General features: G+C 35.6%; 2 protein-coding genes across 4 annotated transcripts; both read right to left on the bottom strand.

The window, feature by feature from the left end:
* Window positions 1–227: 227 nt before the first annotated feature.
* On the bottom strand, window positions 228–8,130 carry LOC132604578 (SNF1-related protein kinase regulatory subunit beta-1). Its single transcript, XM_060318142.1, has 4 exons — window positions 7,864–8,130; window positions 1,999–2,177; window positions 1,721–1,883; window positions 228–821 (listed from the first exon to the last, which is right to left on the bottom strand). Exons 1-4 carry the CDS (start codon window positions 8,047–8,049, stop codon window positions 501–503), a joined length of 849 nt encoding a protein of 282 aa, XP_060174125.1. The 5' UTR covers window positions 8,050–8,130; the 3' UTR covers window positions 228–500.
* Window positions 8,131–12,969: 4,839 nt separating this feature from the next.
* Window positions 12,970–16,120, bottom strand: LOC132604577 (uncharacterized). 3 transcript variants are annotated; one of them, XM_060318139.1, is made up of 2 exons: window positions 15,969–16,120; window positions 12,970–13,676 (listed from the first exon to the last, which is right to left on the bottom strand). In XM_060318139.1, the coding sequence occupies exon 2, from the start codon at window positions 13,619–13,621 to the stop codon at window positions 13,151–13,153; it is 471 nt and encodes a 156-aa protein (XP_060174122.1). In that variant the 5' UTR covers window positions 13,622–13,676; window positions 15,969–16,120; the 3' UTR covers window positions 12,970–13,150. The 3 variants fall into 3 exon arrangements, with proteins under 3 accessions (XP_060174122.1, XP_060174124.1, XP_060174123.1); XM_060318141.1 differs by having other exon boundaries at window positions 12,970–13,670; window positions 15,969–16,099; XM_060318140.1 differs by lacking the exon at window positions 15,969–16,120 and adding an exon at window positions 13,755–15,591.

Below are 16,120 nucleotides of genomic sequence, written 5' to 3'. Positions count from 1 at the left end.
GACTAGCAATGCAACGATAATTTCGAATCTGTCATACTTGTAACAATCGTCAATACATGGAATACAGAAAAGAGATCTGCATTCCAATGAAATGGATGATAGTGTAGTTGCTATTACATGCCTATGTGACGGTCATAGGGAGATGGCAGGAAAGAATCAACCAGCTAGAGTTCGTGTTAAAACCCCAACTGTTTCTCTCAAAAATCACGGGAATATAACACGTAATCTTAGCTAACTATAATTTCTTTTCTCATTCTGCACATTAATCCTTCTGTAAGAAAAACTTTATGAACAGAAAATCACCAAAAAAGGTGAAGAAAAGATGAGTGCAGTAGCAGTTACCATGCCTAGAGATGTTTACTTGCATAAAACTTGAAACTATTGTACAACAGAGCAGAAAGATTAAAGGAAGTTGGACATCGAGAAGGTCTATTAACAGCGGAAATCTTAAAGCAACCACACTGGGAAAGCTCCAGAAAGATTAGAATGTAAACCCAGGGTCACCTCTTCAGAGGCTTGTAGAGGACAACGGTGACATATTTGGACTGGAACCTATGCGTCAGACCAAGAGCAACGACAGATTGTGAAGCCCATCCTTTCTCTATAAAGAGGTGATTAAGCACTACGTGCTGGGGTTTTGGAGAAGAAGGTGTTTCTTCCGAGTTTTCAGAACCAAGAACAGTTAGATGAAGTTGGGGTGGATCTGCCACTGGCTCCTTTGCAAAATCCTCATCTCCCAACAAAGCTTGCGCATAGCTAGAGTCAGGTGATGGTGGGGCCTCAAACTCTGCAACACTTTCGAGGTTCTCTGGCACATTGTCCTATAGGAAGGACACAAATTTTATTATCCATGTGTTATGAGCCAAACAATTTCTTAGGTAACAGCAGGTTTATAGACTATAGAGCACTATATTCTTTTGCCTCCCAAAAGTATCACAGCCACAATGTTGACATGGTGAACGGTCTTTCTAGGTAACCTTGCAGCCCTTCAAGTCACATTTTTATGCATTCATCAGCCATCAGTGCATTTTTTCAATGAGATTCATTTTCCTTTTAGACAAATCTTCGCCTTACCCCTTCCAAGTCTGAGTATCATTAACTGCATATGTGTATAGAGTAACTTACCATGTTCTTACGTAGCTTTTTCACTTTTTAAACTCTTGATTCCCCAATCTCTACCAAGCGAACCCGTATCGCTGCGTATACAGTTAAGGGAGGTATATGTGAATAAACCCTTGAGATATTTTCCCTCTTTCGCAATCTTGCTGAAAGCTTATCCATTTATGACACAAAAACATTAATCAGGATAGTCTCACTAATACCATTGGCATTACCTAAGGTTCGAAGAGTGAACATAGGCATCCATTTTCTTTAATTTGCTCACTTACACATTACCCAGCCCATGTTTACCTTAGTTTAGTATCTGAAGAAACATTTTCACTTTTACCCCTAAAAATACTAAAGAATCACATTTCCTCTTTGTTTAGGACAAGAAAAAACAGCACAAAATAAAATGACAACAAAAATAAACCCGGACAAAGGGCAGCTGCAACACTGCAAACTCTGCCTACCCTTCCACTGCAAAGTTGTCAGTCTTTCCCTAATTACATTAGTGAAGACTGCTAAATGTGCTAATGAAATTATCAATTCACTAGGCAAATGTAAATCAGCTTGCGCTCCCCCCAAAACCAAATAATCAGTAGGCAGAATATTCACTTACATTAACATCAAGAAGATTAAAGACGATGCCTGTCTCATCTGCTACAGATGGAAGTTCTGGAATATATCTAACTTCTCCATCCACAATGAATTTGTAATGATATATACCCGACGGAAGGACCAAGAGAATGGCATAGTCCTTGCCTGATCTTTGGAGAACTTTCCTGCAAGCAAATATCATTAGTGGATACATTCAGAAACTCCATTAACAGGAATCACTTTAGTAGCTAGTACTTGGTCGAATCTAGTTCAACTCCTGAACAGGAGGCCAGAGTTTACCTTGATCTCCAGTTGTCCCAAGATCCCTGGATAGCAACGTTATTACCACCAAAACTCCATGTTATTAAAGTAGGTATGCCACTCTCTGGAGAATGATCAGAGTCATCCTCAGATTCATTGCCCCGCATTTCATTGGTAACAGGGTTAGCATCTGCTCCTAGTAAAGGAACTATTGGGACCTGAAAAGTAGGATAAAGAGGAGTTTAGTCTCGAACTAGACAGTCATAAGTATTTATGGGGTACGTTGGGGCAACCAGAAGCAATCAACTGCTCCTGGTCTATCTCCAAGTTAACTACAAATAAGAGGTTCTTGCTTTTGGTAATTGGCCAACCTCAAAGGGACATTATTCCCTTCTTGTCCATTTAGAAAAACCTAAACTTTGAGTGATAATGTTGATTGTATCAGTGTAAACGCTGATAATACCACATAAGGAAACAAGACATGGAACTCATCAGCCACAGAACCAAGCTTTTTGAGATGGAAAGCAAGAAAAGACGTTAACTTCACAGTGGAGTCCTGCTCTCACTATCTAACAGCAGGAAAGGAATGCAACAGAGTTTTGTCCTTGGAACAGGCTATGGAAGAAAAGCCTCTCTAAGAAGAGTTTTTTTTTTTGTTCTGGACAGCACTCCAGATGGCTGCCTCACCCCATCAAACCTCCAGAAGAGAACATCGCTTATGCACACGAGGTGTTCTATGTTCATCAGCATATCGAGATCACCTATCCATATCATCCCATAGATTTATTTTCTCTAACTATCCAATGTTTAGTGGCCAGTGCCACAGAGGTCTATGGGTATCAGATTCCATCAAATTCCTAGCCAAATACATAAGTAGCTATCATAATTCCAATAGGCAGCAATAGAGGTGTCAATTCGACTTTGCAAGCCAATAAATCCATGCAACTCATAACAAACCCTTCATCCCCTATTCCCTATATCATATCTGAGCATTGCATTTTTTTATCAACCTTTATCATGTATTCTAAAGTCTCAAATCTCAACCCTTTTCCGCAAAATCTAATTATATCTTACCACCTCCATCTCAGTTGCCATCTAAATGGGATGTTAACGCATTTAACTGCATAAGCGACAAATGGCAATTGGTAGCTTATTGGTTTCCAAGAAGTCAATAACATGTCCCGACTAGAGAAGATCTGATTCTACACAGCAATGATTACCACATATTATAGCATTATGGACCATGTTACATGGACTCATTTACGGCATATAGCTGATAAAGGTGTCCGCAAGTATTTGCAGCTTTTTGCAAATGTGCATTTGAAGAATCTTTACAAAAAAAGTATCAGTACCCATCACTCCTTTTCCATATGACTACATAAAGGCAAATAAAGGATCATTAACATAGTTCTGAACTAGCTACCAGGGACAGATCTAAAACACCTCTCTCATCTAGCCCCGCATCCGTAAATTACCCTACTCGTTGAGCAAAACATGCATGTATAAGCATAATTTGATGATTCTACTATTCAGTACTGGTTTATTATCATTTATGATTTATTAAATATTCCAGTCTTTTAGTACCCTTAATAAGGTAAAATTTATTGATGTGAGTCAGCACAAAGGCAATGTACATCCAAAAGAAAGTGTGAACATTCAATGCCGTGAAAAGTAGGCATACTTCCAAAATGGTAGTCTTGTCCACAAGTAAATCAATGTTCAGTAGCGGAAAATCATCTTAGGGAACATGCTTTATCGAGATCTCAAAAATAGATGCACTAATGAACTAAGAAGGTCAAGCATGGCTTCGAGCTCTAACACATTTGCCACGCTCATGTTGCACCAAGAACTAAGCAAAAATATAACTTGAATTTAAGCTCAAGTACAGTATTTCCTTTGTCCTAAGAAAAATCTAGCATTTCTTTCTTTCCAAATAACCCAACAAACAGTCGCAGAAATGGAGTTCCATTTGACTTCGGATTTCCAAATTAAAATACACGAGCACAAAATGTAAATCTGACAAATTCGTGGTGGCACACACAAAGTGCCTATCCACCATGGTTAGGATAAACTAAAAAAAAATATAAAAAGAGCCTTTATTTAGAAATGCAATTCTGTGTAAATGTTACCATTTAAAAAAAATAAAAAAAATCTGTGTAAACAGAATTTCAAATCTGAAAGCGAACGTAGTTATATCAAAGAGTTGGAACATTGAAATCTCTCCAGGATCTTCTATGAGCCTCACGTAAAAGAACTTGAAGGAGTTTCATCAAGTATACAACAACAACAACAACCCAGTGAAATCCCACAACGTGGGGTCTGGGGAGGGTAGAGTGTACGCAGACCTTACTCAATAATATCAGTCAGTGTGAATAAGATTGAATTATTCAGAGCAACACTCACACACAAAAAGAGACCTCCAAATTTCACTTGACTATGAATTGACAAAACGGTTTAACCAGTCCTATTAGGATTACAGCATAACATTTTTGCACTGCCTCTTGCTCCCCGATGCATTAGGCATCATTAATGCAAGACATTGTAATACAGAAACATTATAGCTTGCTCTTCTGGAATAAGTTCCTTTTAATTTTTTTTTCATGTACCTTGCTAATATAAATTAGCTTGTCCGTTTTACCCAACAAAAAAAGACAGGCCATGAGATACTTTCCCTTTTCCCATTTTACAAAGGGTCTAAAGGCCAACACTCAAGCAAGTCCAATAATGCAAGCTTTATCGAACCTAACAGAAAAAAGAATTTATCCAGCTTTTTCCTAAGGCACTTCATACAGGAATAACATGCAACCTAATAGAATTGGAATGGATATCAAGGATTCATATTACCGATCTGGGATTGGGAAGTAGTAAATGTTGTTCCTATAGGCGTTTCAATTTACTGTCAAACAGAACACTTCAACCCTACCAAACAGAACACTTCAACCCTACCAAATGATGTCAATTAGATTAAGAAACAGCACAACAATCAATTTACAACTCTGCCACTATAAACGCAGACATATCGCAGCAAATAACATGCATACAGACAGGCAGTATCAGATGCAGAGGGTGTTGGTGTATCCACCACCTTAGCTAATCTTTATATGATTAAACAATTTAAAAAGATACTTACTCCATCCTAATTTGTCTGGCATATTTCCTTATGAAGAGTCACTTTGACTAAATTTTAGATCGACTCATTTCTTGGAATTAAGACATACTGAAACTACACGAAAAGGTACTATAAGTTGAAGTTATCATCATATCAATATAGTAAGAAGTGCATTTGGATAGAAAGAAACACAGATGCTTTCAAGGGAAAAGAATCTACCTTTTGTTAAATCTAGCAATCTTATTTGTGGTATAGACCTTATACAATGGATTTGCTAGATTACTTAAATACTAAAAATGGAGACAAGTCCATTGCTTTTGTGCTTCTTGGTACTCACTTTTATTAAAATCTTGTCCTTTCTAAAAAAAAGACGCATTTTCTAATGTTTGACAAAATTCTCTTAGTTCGAATATCCAAAAAGTGAAAAGGCTACATATTGGACAAATGGAGTATATACATGCTCAAATTAACCTCATTTATGCTCCGCACCAACTACTAAATCCACCTCCAGATTACTTAAAATACTTAGATGGAGACAAGTCCATTCCTTTGTGCTTTTGGTACTGAATTTTAATTAAGATCCTGTCCTTTCTTTAAAAAAAAAGCATTTCTAATGTTTGACTTAATTCAAATAGTTTGAATTTCCAAAAGTGAAAAAGGCTACACATTGGAAGTATACATGCTCAAATTAGACCTCACTTTGCTCCGCAACAAATCCTAAATCCGCCTAAATTCTCTTTAGTTTGAATCCCCAAAAGTGAAAAAGGCTACATATAGGAAGTATACATGCTTAAATTAGACCTCACTTTTGCTCCTCACCAAATCCTAAATTCACTTAGTTTGAATCTCCAAAAAGTGAAAAAGCTACATATTGGAAGTTTATATGCTTAAATTAGACCTCATTTGTGCTCCGCACCAAATCCTAAATCCGCCTCTCGATTAACACCACATATATTGTTTTATATGTATACACAAATCCTGTCAACAACAACAACAACAACATACCCAGTTGAAACACACAAATCCTGTCCTTTTTTAAAAAAAAAAAATGCATTTTCTAATGTTTGACAAAATTCTCTTAGTTTGCATCTCCAAAAAGTTAAAAAGTCTACATATTAGACAAATGAAGTATATACATGCTCAAATTAGACCTCGTTAACACACACACACACATATAAAGCGCTCGCACATACAGATATGTGTGTGTATAAATGTTTGACAAAATTTCTCTTAGTTCGAATCTCCAAAAAAGTGAAAAAGGCTACATATTCAACAACTGAAATATATATATATATGCTCAAATTAGACTTCCTTTTTGCTCTACACCAAATCCTAAATCTGCCTCTGGACTAACACCACAAACACACACACACACACACACACACAATGACCTCGCACGCGCATCTAACAATGGATTTGCTAAATTAATTAAATACTTAAATGGAGACAAGTCCAATCCTTTTGTGCTTTTTGCTACTGAATTTAATAAGAACTCTATCCTTTCTTTGAAAAAATGGTCCTAAAATGTTTGACTTAATTCTCTTAGTTTGGATCTCCAAAAGTAAAAAAAGGCTACAAATTGGACAAATGAAGTATATACATGTTCAAAATTTAAACCTCATTTATGCTCCGCACTAAATCCTAAGTCCGCCTCTGGTCACTAACACCACACACACACATATATATTTATAAAGCGCTCGCACGCACATTTTCTGACATTTGACAAAATCCTCTTAGTTTGAATCTCCAAAAAGTGAAAAGTCAACATATTGGACAAATAAAGTATATATATGCGCCCAAATTAGACCTCGTTTTTGCCCCGCACCAAATCCTAAATCCACCACTGTCACTAACATCAAAACACACACACACACATCTCTCTCTCTCTCTCTCTCTCTCTCTCTCTATATATATATATATATATATATATATATATATATATATACACACACACACACAAAAGTATATATGCTCAAATTAGACCTCATTTGTGCTTCGTACCATATCCTAAATCCTCCGCTAACACCCACACACACACACACACACATCTCTCTCTCTATATATATATATACACCACAAGTATATATGCTCAAATTAGACCTCATTTGAGCTCTACACCAAATCCTAAATCCTCCTCTAACACCTACACACACACCCCTCTCTCTCTATATATATATATGTGTGTATATACAAGTATATATGCTCAAATTAGACCTCATTTTTGCTCCACACCAAATCCTAAATCCTCCTCTCTCTCTCTCTCTCTCTCACACACACACACATAACATCTCTCTACACACACACACACACACACAAGTATATATGCTCAAATTAAACCTCATTTTTGCTCCGCACCAAATCCTAAATCCACCTCTATACTAGACACACACATAACATCTCTCTCTACACACACACACACACACAAGTATATATGCTCAAATTAAACCTCATTTTTGCTCCACACCAAATCCTAAATCCTCCTCTCTCTCTCTCTCTCTCTCTCACACACACACACACACACACACACACATATATACACAAAGCGATCGCACATACATATATCTGTGCACACAAACGCATATATTGTTTTATATGTATACAAACACACACACACACACACACATATATGCTCAAATTAGACCACATTTCTGCTCCTCTCACACACACAAAAAAAGCGCTCACACATACACACACACACACATATATATATACACACAGATATATACAAACACATTTATCATTCAATAACTACACATAAATACAACAAAATCAGCAAAAAAAAAAAAAAAAAAAACCTGAGGTCCGAACAACAACGGTGAAGCAACAGGATGTGGACTCTGCTCTGGAGAATTAACCATCAAGTCAACCGACGCCACGCGCGTCGTCCGCGCGTGATCTCCACTTCCCGCCACCTCATCACCACCTCCACCTCCGCCGCCGTTAACGGCGGCGCCGTCTTCTCTACCGTTAGCATTTCCCATTTAGTGAATATTATACATATATCTGTGTATATTTTTTGTATGTATATATGCGAGTCACGTTGTTTTGTTGTGTTTATATAGTATTCTGTCAGACATTTATTATTAATGGAGAAGGTGAGATTACAGAAGGGTAATAAGATAAGGCTTACTATTGGGAGTATTTACGACAATGCCCTGCATGAGCTATGTCCCAAGATAAACTTTCCTTGTAGCCTGTAAGGCTCCTTCGGTTAGAAAGCAAGTTATTTCAGGATAATTAATCTCGGGATAGTTATTTAATCCTTATATGGGTATAAGTTATCGCATCACTTTTTTTTAATATTAGGATAACTTATTTCACATTTAGTAACCAAATAAAGGATAAAGTGGTATTAAATTTTTATCTCATCACTATATTTATTTATTCATCATACCAAACCACCCCTTAGTCTATCCCAAAAAAACGATATCTATGATTTATTTTAGATCATAAATTTTAAAAATCTTTCATTCTTTTTTAAACTCCGTGCTTAATCAAATTATATCACATAAATTGAGACAAAGAAAAAATTTATTTTTCTTTTAGTTCAGTTTATGAAAGCCCCGACTAATCTACGAATAAAATATTCGGCTTACAAGCTGGTGCGCAGAAAAGGGCAGAGATGGAAAGATGAAAAAAAGAAAAACATAAAAGGATATATATGGATGACGTGGAAAGATTAAAATGTTTATAATTAAAATGTTTATTAAGGATAATTATGGAATGAAAGCTACAAATTCACTGAAATTTTTGGTTTATTTATGAATACGTTGACTAATCTACAAATATATGTTCGGCATACGAGCACAAGTTTTTGACGTAATTATGTTCTATCAAGTTAAAACAAATGATGCCTTTTTCTTTTCATTTCGGTTTATGAACACCTCGACTAATCTACGAGCAATAAACTGGTGAGTAGAAAATGATTGAGATAAAAAAATGAAAAAAAGAAAAAAAAACGTAAAAGGAAAGTTTAGAGTATAATTATGGATGACGTGGAAATATCGAATCATTTATAAAGGATAATTACAAAATAGAATATGCAAGATTCGCTGAAATTTTCAGTTTATGAATTATGAACACGTAGACTAATTACAAACATATGTTCGGCCTACGAGCACAGATTTTCAAGATAATGATAATTATATTCTATAAAGTTAAAATAAATAACGCTCACTAGTGTTGAACTTGAGACTTTGAACTTAAAATCTTTAGATTATTACGTGAAAACCTCAACTACTAGGTTATAGTCTACAAAACAAAGCAAATTTAAATATTTTCTATAAAGTAATCATATATAGAGAGTTTAAAAACAAATAGTATAAATTTAGTCATATAAATTTTTTTTTCTTACAACACGTGTACAGTTTGAAGCTCTACATAAATTTCAACTGTATTGTTAATATCAAGTACGAATATATAAGAATATTGTTATAACTCATAAGTAGACAATTACTATAATAGTTAAACACAAAAAATGTTTAATTAACTCAGATTCATACACCAAATATTAAAAAAAACTTTATTGTACTGTATATATTAATTTAGTATAAAAGTTAGATAATTTTCTTATTAGAAAAAGCTGAAAAACCAAGCTGGTGAGTAGAAAAGGGTAGATATGGAAAGTGGAAAACAATAAAGAAAAACCAAAAAGGAAAGCTTAGAGGATAAATATTGATGACGTGGAAAGATCAAAAATCGTATATAAAGGATAACTACAAAAATGGAAGGTGTAGATTCATTAAATTTATGAATGTGTCCAAACTGGTCAAATCAAAGGTACTTTTCGGCGTGCATATATTATTCGCTTTATCTGTGTGCCTACATTGATTTTAGGGCAATGATAGTGACACCCCTCCAAGTATTATCAAACAATTAATAATGTGGGAAATACGACAAAATGGTATTTTTGAATTTTAAATATTATCAAAAGGGAAGGAAAAGTTTATGTGACGAATAAAAAATGGAAAAGGAACACCACATGTATTTCAAATTTTTAGGTCGCTCTTAGAGTCTGTTTGGATGGATTTATGACTTTTGATTTATAAGCCAAAAGTTATTAATTAAAAATTCTAGCTTGTGACATTGACTTGTTGTTATTTTAGCTTAAAAATATGTGCTCTTAGAATATTGACTACCAAAGATATTCATATTTACTTTGTTTGACTTAGTTATACGATCAAACCTTTACAGAACAGTCAACAACAACAACAATAAAATACCCAGTGTAGTCCCACATAATGGGGTCGGGGAAGGGTAAGATGTACGCTGATCTTACCTCCACCTTTATAGCTATTTCCGATAGACCCTCGACTAAAAAGAACGTAGTCAAATGCAGAAAAGTAATAGAAATAAGAAGCAAAATATGGAGATATCCAGCAAATAAAGTAACACAGTAGTACACACATAAGACTTAATGATCTACGCGATTAACACTCACACGCTCAGCGCGATGAAACTCAACTACCTACTAACCTTCTATCCTAATCCTCGACCTCCAAATCTTCCTATCTAAGGTCATGTCCTCCGTCCACTGAAGTTGTGCCATGTCCTGTCTAATCACCTCCCCTCTGTTCTTTTTCGACCTACCTCTACCTCTTCTAACTCCTGCGACCGCCAATCTCTCGCACCTCCTGACTGGTGCATCCTCACACCTCCTCTTCACATGCCGAACCATCTCAGTCTCGCTTCTCTCATCTTATCCGCCACGGGGGCCACCCCGACCTTGTCCCGTATATCTTTATTCCTAATCATATCCCCTCTTGTATGACCACACATACATCTGAGCATTCTCATCTCCGCTACTTTCATCTTCTGGACGTGGACGTTCTTGATAGGCCAACATTCTGCCCCATACAATAAACCTGGTCTAACCACCACTTTGTAGAACTTACCTTTTAGCCTCGGCGATACCTTCTTATCGCAAAGCACCCCAAAGGCGAGCCTCCATTTCATCCACCCTGCTCCAATACGATATGCGACATCATCGTCAATCTCCCCGTCCCTTTGTATTATGGACCCAATATACTTGAAACTTTCTCTTTTGGGTATAACTTGTGCCTCGATCTTTACTTCCACATCTGTCTCTTGCGTTACGCTATTGAACTTGCATTCTATGTACTCCGTCTTAGTCCTGCTTATCCTGAAGCCTTTCGATTCTAGAGTCGCTTTTCAGAACAATCAATTTCTATAATACTAATTTTATTATAAGGGTCATGTTTTTGTATTGGTTTTTCATTGTATGTCATTTTAATGGTTTTATAATAACATTGTGCTATTACAGCTAAAAAAATATTCAGACAAATGAAACCGTTACAAAGAGATTTGACTGTATTAAGAGAAGGATTATAAGAAGAAAACACACCCTTAAAATTAGGGTTGGGCATAAATACCGAAAACCAAAAAACTGGACCGAACTTCAAAAAATCGAACCGAACCGAACTAGTTTGGTTCGGTGTTTGGTGTCCACCTTCAAAAAATCGAAACCAAAATAGTTGAACCGAAGTTTGATAAAACCGAACCGAACGCCCACCAAAATTTAATATATTACCCAAAAAAAAAATAGTCCAGGCCCATTAAGTTTAAGCAAAAAAAAAAAAAAAAACACCAATTGTAATAAGCCCTCTTTTGCTTTTGTATCCCTAATTTTCCACTTCAATTGAGAAAATCAAATATCCTTAACAAAGGAAGGTGACTAGGATGTGTCTTTAGGATTAATGTATGTCTTTTATGTGTTTTCTTAATTATTCTTACAGTATGTATATAATACCTAGTAATCCTATTTCATGGTCCTGATTTTCTGTTCTTGTGTATCCTATTTGTTTGATTTTGATTTCAATTTATCAGTTCTATGTTTTATTGCTTTTGAGAATATGAATTAATGTAAATGAAATCGCTTCTAATATCATATCAAAAAACCGAATTGAAAAAATCGAAACTAAACCGAACTTCAAAAAACTGAAACCGAAAGAACCAAACCGAACTAGTTGGGTTCGGTGTTCGGTGTTCACCTTCAAAAAACCGAAATCAAAATAGCCGAACCAAAGAACCAAACGCCCAACCCTACTTAAAATTTGCCCCAACAATGAAAAATTAAGGTCAAGAAGCTCAATCATAAATGTGATTTAGGCTATCAAGCACTTAATGATGGCGTTTAGATTCCATACATCATTCTACATATATTAAGCATTAAAAATCAAACGCAATCCAGGACATTAAAAACTTCCTAAAACTAACTTATTTTTGAGAAAAAAGAACAAACACTTGCTAACAATAAAACAACTTCCTCAAAAGGGAGTAGTTCTTTCCGTACAGATTGATCTAAAATTTGAACTTTATCGTTTTGAGTTCGAGATTCTACCACAACTTATTTGATTTACTGGGTTCTGAATCAAATCTCTTATTTAATAAATTTTTAACATATATAGATCAAAGGCCAAGTTATTGAGTTCGAATGAACCCATAACTTACACTATGCATCCGCCCCAGCCTGTAGCTCTTTCCATCACTATCTTGACAAGAATGTCTCTTCTTGCTTCTGAATTATACAAAGGCAGTGATAAACCTATTTGAACATGTAACTACAAAGGCACATATCTGCAAAAAAAAAAAAAAAAAAAAAAAAAAAAAAAAAAAAGACACCTACCACTATGCCCTTTGCTCAGTAAAACAGTTGATAAATGCATAGACAGGAAATGATATTAAATCAAAACCGGGCTATCGCCCTATCTAAGCAGCTTTCCCTCTCCTCTGTTGAGGTAACCTTCTAATCTATCTCAGTTCCTAAAGTGATCCTTTTTTTTTTTTTTTCATCGGTCCAGATAAAGACCAGAGATCTTGAGCTACCAGACCTACAAACTGGAGCAACTGTACCTTAAGGGTATACTCAAATAACCCGAGAATAGAATGAGAATGGAACTAGTAGTTGGCATTAACAGCCAAAAAATGTGATACATGCTAAAGATTCATGACACTAACAATTTTCTGTTTTTTGGCATATCATAAGTTCAACAAAACTCTACTTCAAAAGTAAAAGAACCATGACTACAAGCAAACATGCTAACCAACAAGATTTATGACCTATCACTGTTTTGAGTTAGTAGCACTTCTAACAGTATTCCAAATTTGGCCAACCGAATCTGCAACACGAGGGAGCACTTGAAGAAAAGCACCAGCAGCCACCCCAATAGCAAGTGTTTGAGGGTAGCCTGGCTTGGAGTCAACTTTCATATCAAGACTAAGCAGGCGAGCATTGATAACGTCAAGTTTTCTGGAGGTATCAGATGACATATTCCTATTATTATTACGATTCTTGTCAATTCGAGAAGAGCTGATCACCCTGAAGAGAGCACCCTGGAGATCGTCAATAACCTTAAAGGAAGCTTCTAGGGAGTCCATGCCTTGTGATTCATAGTGTGATACTAGCTCTTTCGGGCTTGGCAACTTTCTCGTTGCCTTCTTTTTGCTACTCTCATTGACGTTGTTGGCGGTCGCAGTATCAATCTCTTTCATCTCCTCCTTCCCATTTTGAAGTGGTTGTGGAGGTTTAGCCATTACCTTTTTATCCTTTCCCTCTATTCCTCTCTGATTTCAGATTAAGTTTCTGCAACTGGAAGAAAGAAAATTAATAGAAAGGGGCTAGTGATACAGTTATAAAAGCTAGAGCGAATTGCAAAATGTAGCATACATTGAACTTAGTGAACCAGCCAAAACAAACGTCTGACAACAACTCTGTAGGCAGCAATATGAAGTAAGATTTCGAGCACATCTTTAATAATTTATATATGATTAACTCCCTCAAACAACTCGTACCTCAAGAGAGTGCCTCATTGTTTCACCCTCTAATGTACATACACAAATGAATAAGTTGTTCTAAAAAATATTTTAATAAACTACAGAAAGCGCTACTTCCAGTAAACCAGTCAATAAAGTCACGAGATCATAAGATGTCACACCTCAAAGCTATTTTCCGCTTGACTCATAAATAAAAAAGAGGCCACTTGCAGAGAGGAAGTGGTGGTGAAAATGAATTCAATCAATTATAAATGCTAAAAGAAAATTTCTTGTGTGGTTATCTTGCAGGCAAAACATGAATAGTTATAATACTGTTTTAAGCTTCCTTTTTGAAAATGGCCACAAAATTGATATAATTAGCCTGACCATATTGAAGATAATAACCATTTAACATACTGCATTTCTAAGATTACTATTCTACTCAATATCCCCCTCTGGACCATTTTCCTCCACTAGGCCGACTAGGGACATAGAACTATGCCTTGTTTCCCCAAAACAAAACATGCCTATGTTGTATTCAACCTATGAAAGATGAAAACTTCATTTGTACGTCGTTGCAAATTAAGGTGGAACCTGTGAAATTTGAGCCACTAAAGGTGAGCACACTTAGGCTCATTGGCCAGTTAAGTAAAGAAAGTTAATCTGTATCGAGTCACAATATGAGAGGGAAAGTTAATGTGTTTCGAGTCACAAGGAATCAGCAAAGAACTTTAATGTAGCACTGGCATATATTATCCGTGCCAACAGAAAAGGACACACATATATTATCCGTGCCAACAGAAAAGGACACATAGAGATAAGATTTTCATTGCTAGAATTGAAACAAGACTAGTCAGACCTCAAAAGACACGAGCTTTCAACAAGTGAAAGACATTGAATTGCATAGCAACTCATTAAATATTAAGAAGAATACACTTAACATTGAGCCAAATCCCAAAAAAAAACAGAAGATTAATCTCAGAGAGATATCAATCAATCAACCAACTACGCCTCAATCCCAATCTAGTTGGAGTCGACTATATAAATCCTCTATATTTCACTTTATTGGGGTCCATTTCATTCTCAATGTAGAACCTGCTTAAGTGACAACATCAAATTTAATGTTTTAACAATAATCAAACGAAAATCGAGCCATCACCAACACCTCACAACTAGGAGCATTGTATAAATATGGCTCACTCGTTGTCTTCGACTCAACTATATAATTTCCAAAGGCCATTCCAAATGTATACTTATAATAAGCTATGACAAGTCTTAACCACAACTTTGTTGACCTAAAATTCCCAGGTTCAAGATGTAAAAATACCATCTTTTTTTGAAATGCAAAGAGAACACTATCCACCTATAAGCTCAATCTCTACCTATCCCACATATATATTTATACTAAGTCCAAATTAATACAAAATCATATACTTTCAAAGAATAAATGATTAGAGTGATATTCCGCACCCACTGACTTCAAATATTCTGTTATCCCACAACTTAAATAGCATACATCAAATTTAATGTTTAAGCTCAAAAGGAAATCGAGCCATCATCAACACATTTCACAACTAGGAACATTCCTATAATTATGGCACACTCATTGCCTTCGAACAACTACAACAACAATAACAACATACCCAGTGAAATCCCATAATGTGGGGTCTGGGGAGGGTAAAGTGTACGCAGACCTTACCCCTACCTCGGAAGATAGGGAGGCTGTTTCCGAAAGACCCTCGGCTCAAGAGAGAACACGACGAGAAAAGGTCAGATAATGCCTTCGAACAACTACATAATTTCAAATATATATATATATATATATATATATATATATATACTGTAAATGATGACAAGTCATGCCACAACCACAGAATAGCCACTTTGTTCAACTATAAATCTAAGTTCAAGAACTCAAACACAGTTATCTTTTTAGAAATGCAAAGAGAAAATTGTTCACCTATAAGCTCAATCTCTACTTAAAAGCACTCTATAGTCTATATATATTTATACTAAGTCCAAATTAATACAAAATCATATGTACTTTAACAAAATTAAAGATTAAAGCAATATTCCACACCAACTGACTTCAAAATTCAAATGAAGTATAAAGACTAAAAACCCATACCTGAAATACTTTTGCCTGAAAAAAGTATATAAAGAAGTAGTGAAGACTGCAACTAGGGGATAAGAGAAAGGGGTTTTATATGAGAGGGAAACTGAAAATATTTGGGACAAATTGCACTTTGGTTTCTTCTTTATGTAGTTTGGAACAATAAG

The sequence above is a fragment of the Lycium barbarum genome, chromosome 7, assembly GCF_019175385.1.
Source record: "Lycium barbarum isolate Lr01 chromosome 7, ASM1917538v2, whole genome shotgun sequence".
NCBI classification, from domain to species: Eukaryota; Viridiplantae; Streptophyta; class Magnoliopsida; order Solanales; family Solanaceae; genus Lycium; species Lycium barbarum.
The sequence above is the reverse complement of the archived record's forward strand: the minus strand, read 5'-3'. Positions and strand labels throughout refer to the sequence as shown.

What these genes read in the sequence shown, in the direction of transcription:
- LOC132604577 (XM_060318139.1), bottom strand. Translation starts at nt 13,621, where the DNA reads ATGGCTAAACCTCCACAACCACTTCAAAATGGGAAGGAGGAGATGAAA.
- LOC132604578 (XM_060318142.1), bottom strand. Translation starts at nt 8,049, where the DNA reads ATGGGAAATGCTAACGGTAGAGAAGACGGCGCCGCCGTTAACGGCGGC. An exon ending in CGTTGTTGTTCGGACCTCAG is followed by an intron (nt 2,178 to 7,863) that starts GTTTTTTTTTTT and finishes CCTACTTTTCAG; the next exon opens with GTCCCAATAGTTCCTTTACT. An exon ending in TTAATCTTCTTGATGTTAAT is followed by an intron (nt 822 to 1,720) that starts GTAAGTGAATAT and finishes TCCTTCCTATAG; the next exon opens with GACAATGTGCCAGAGAACCT.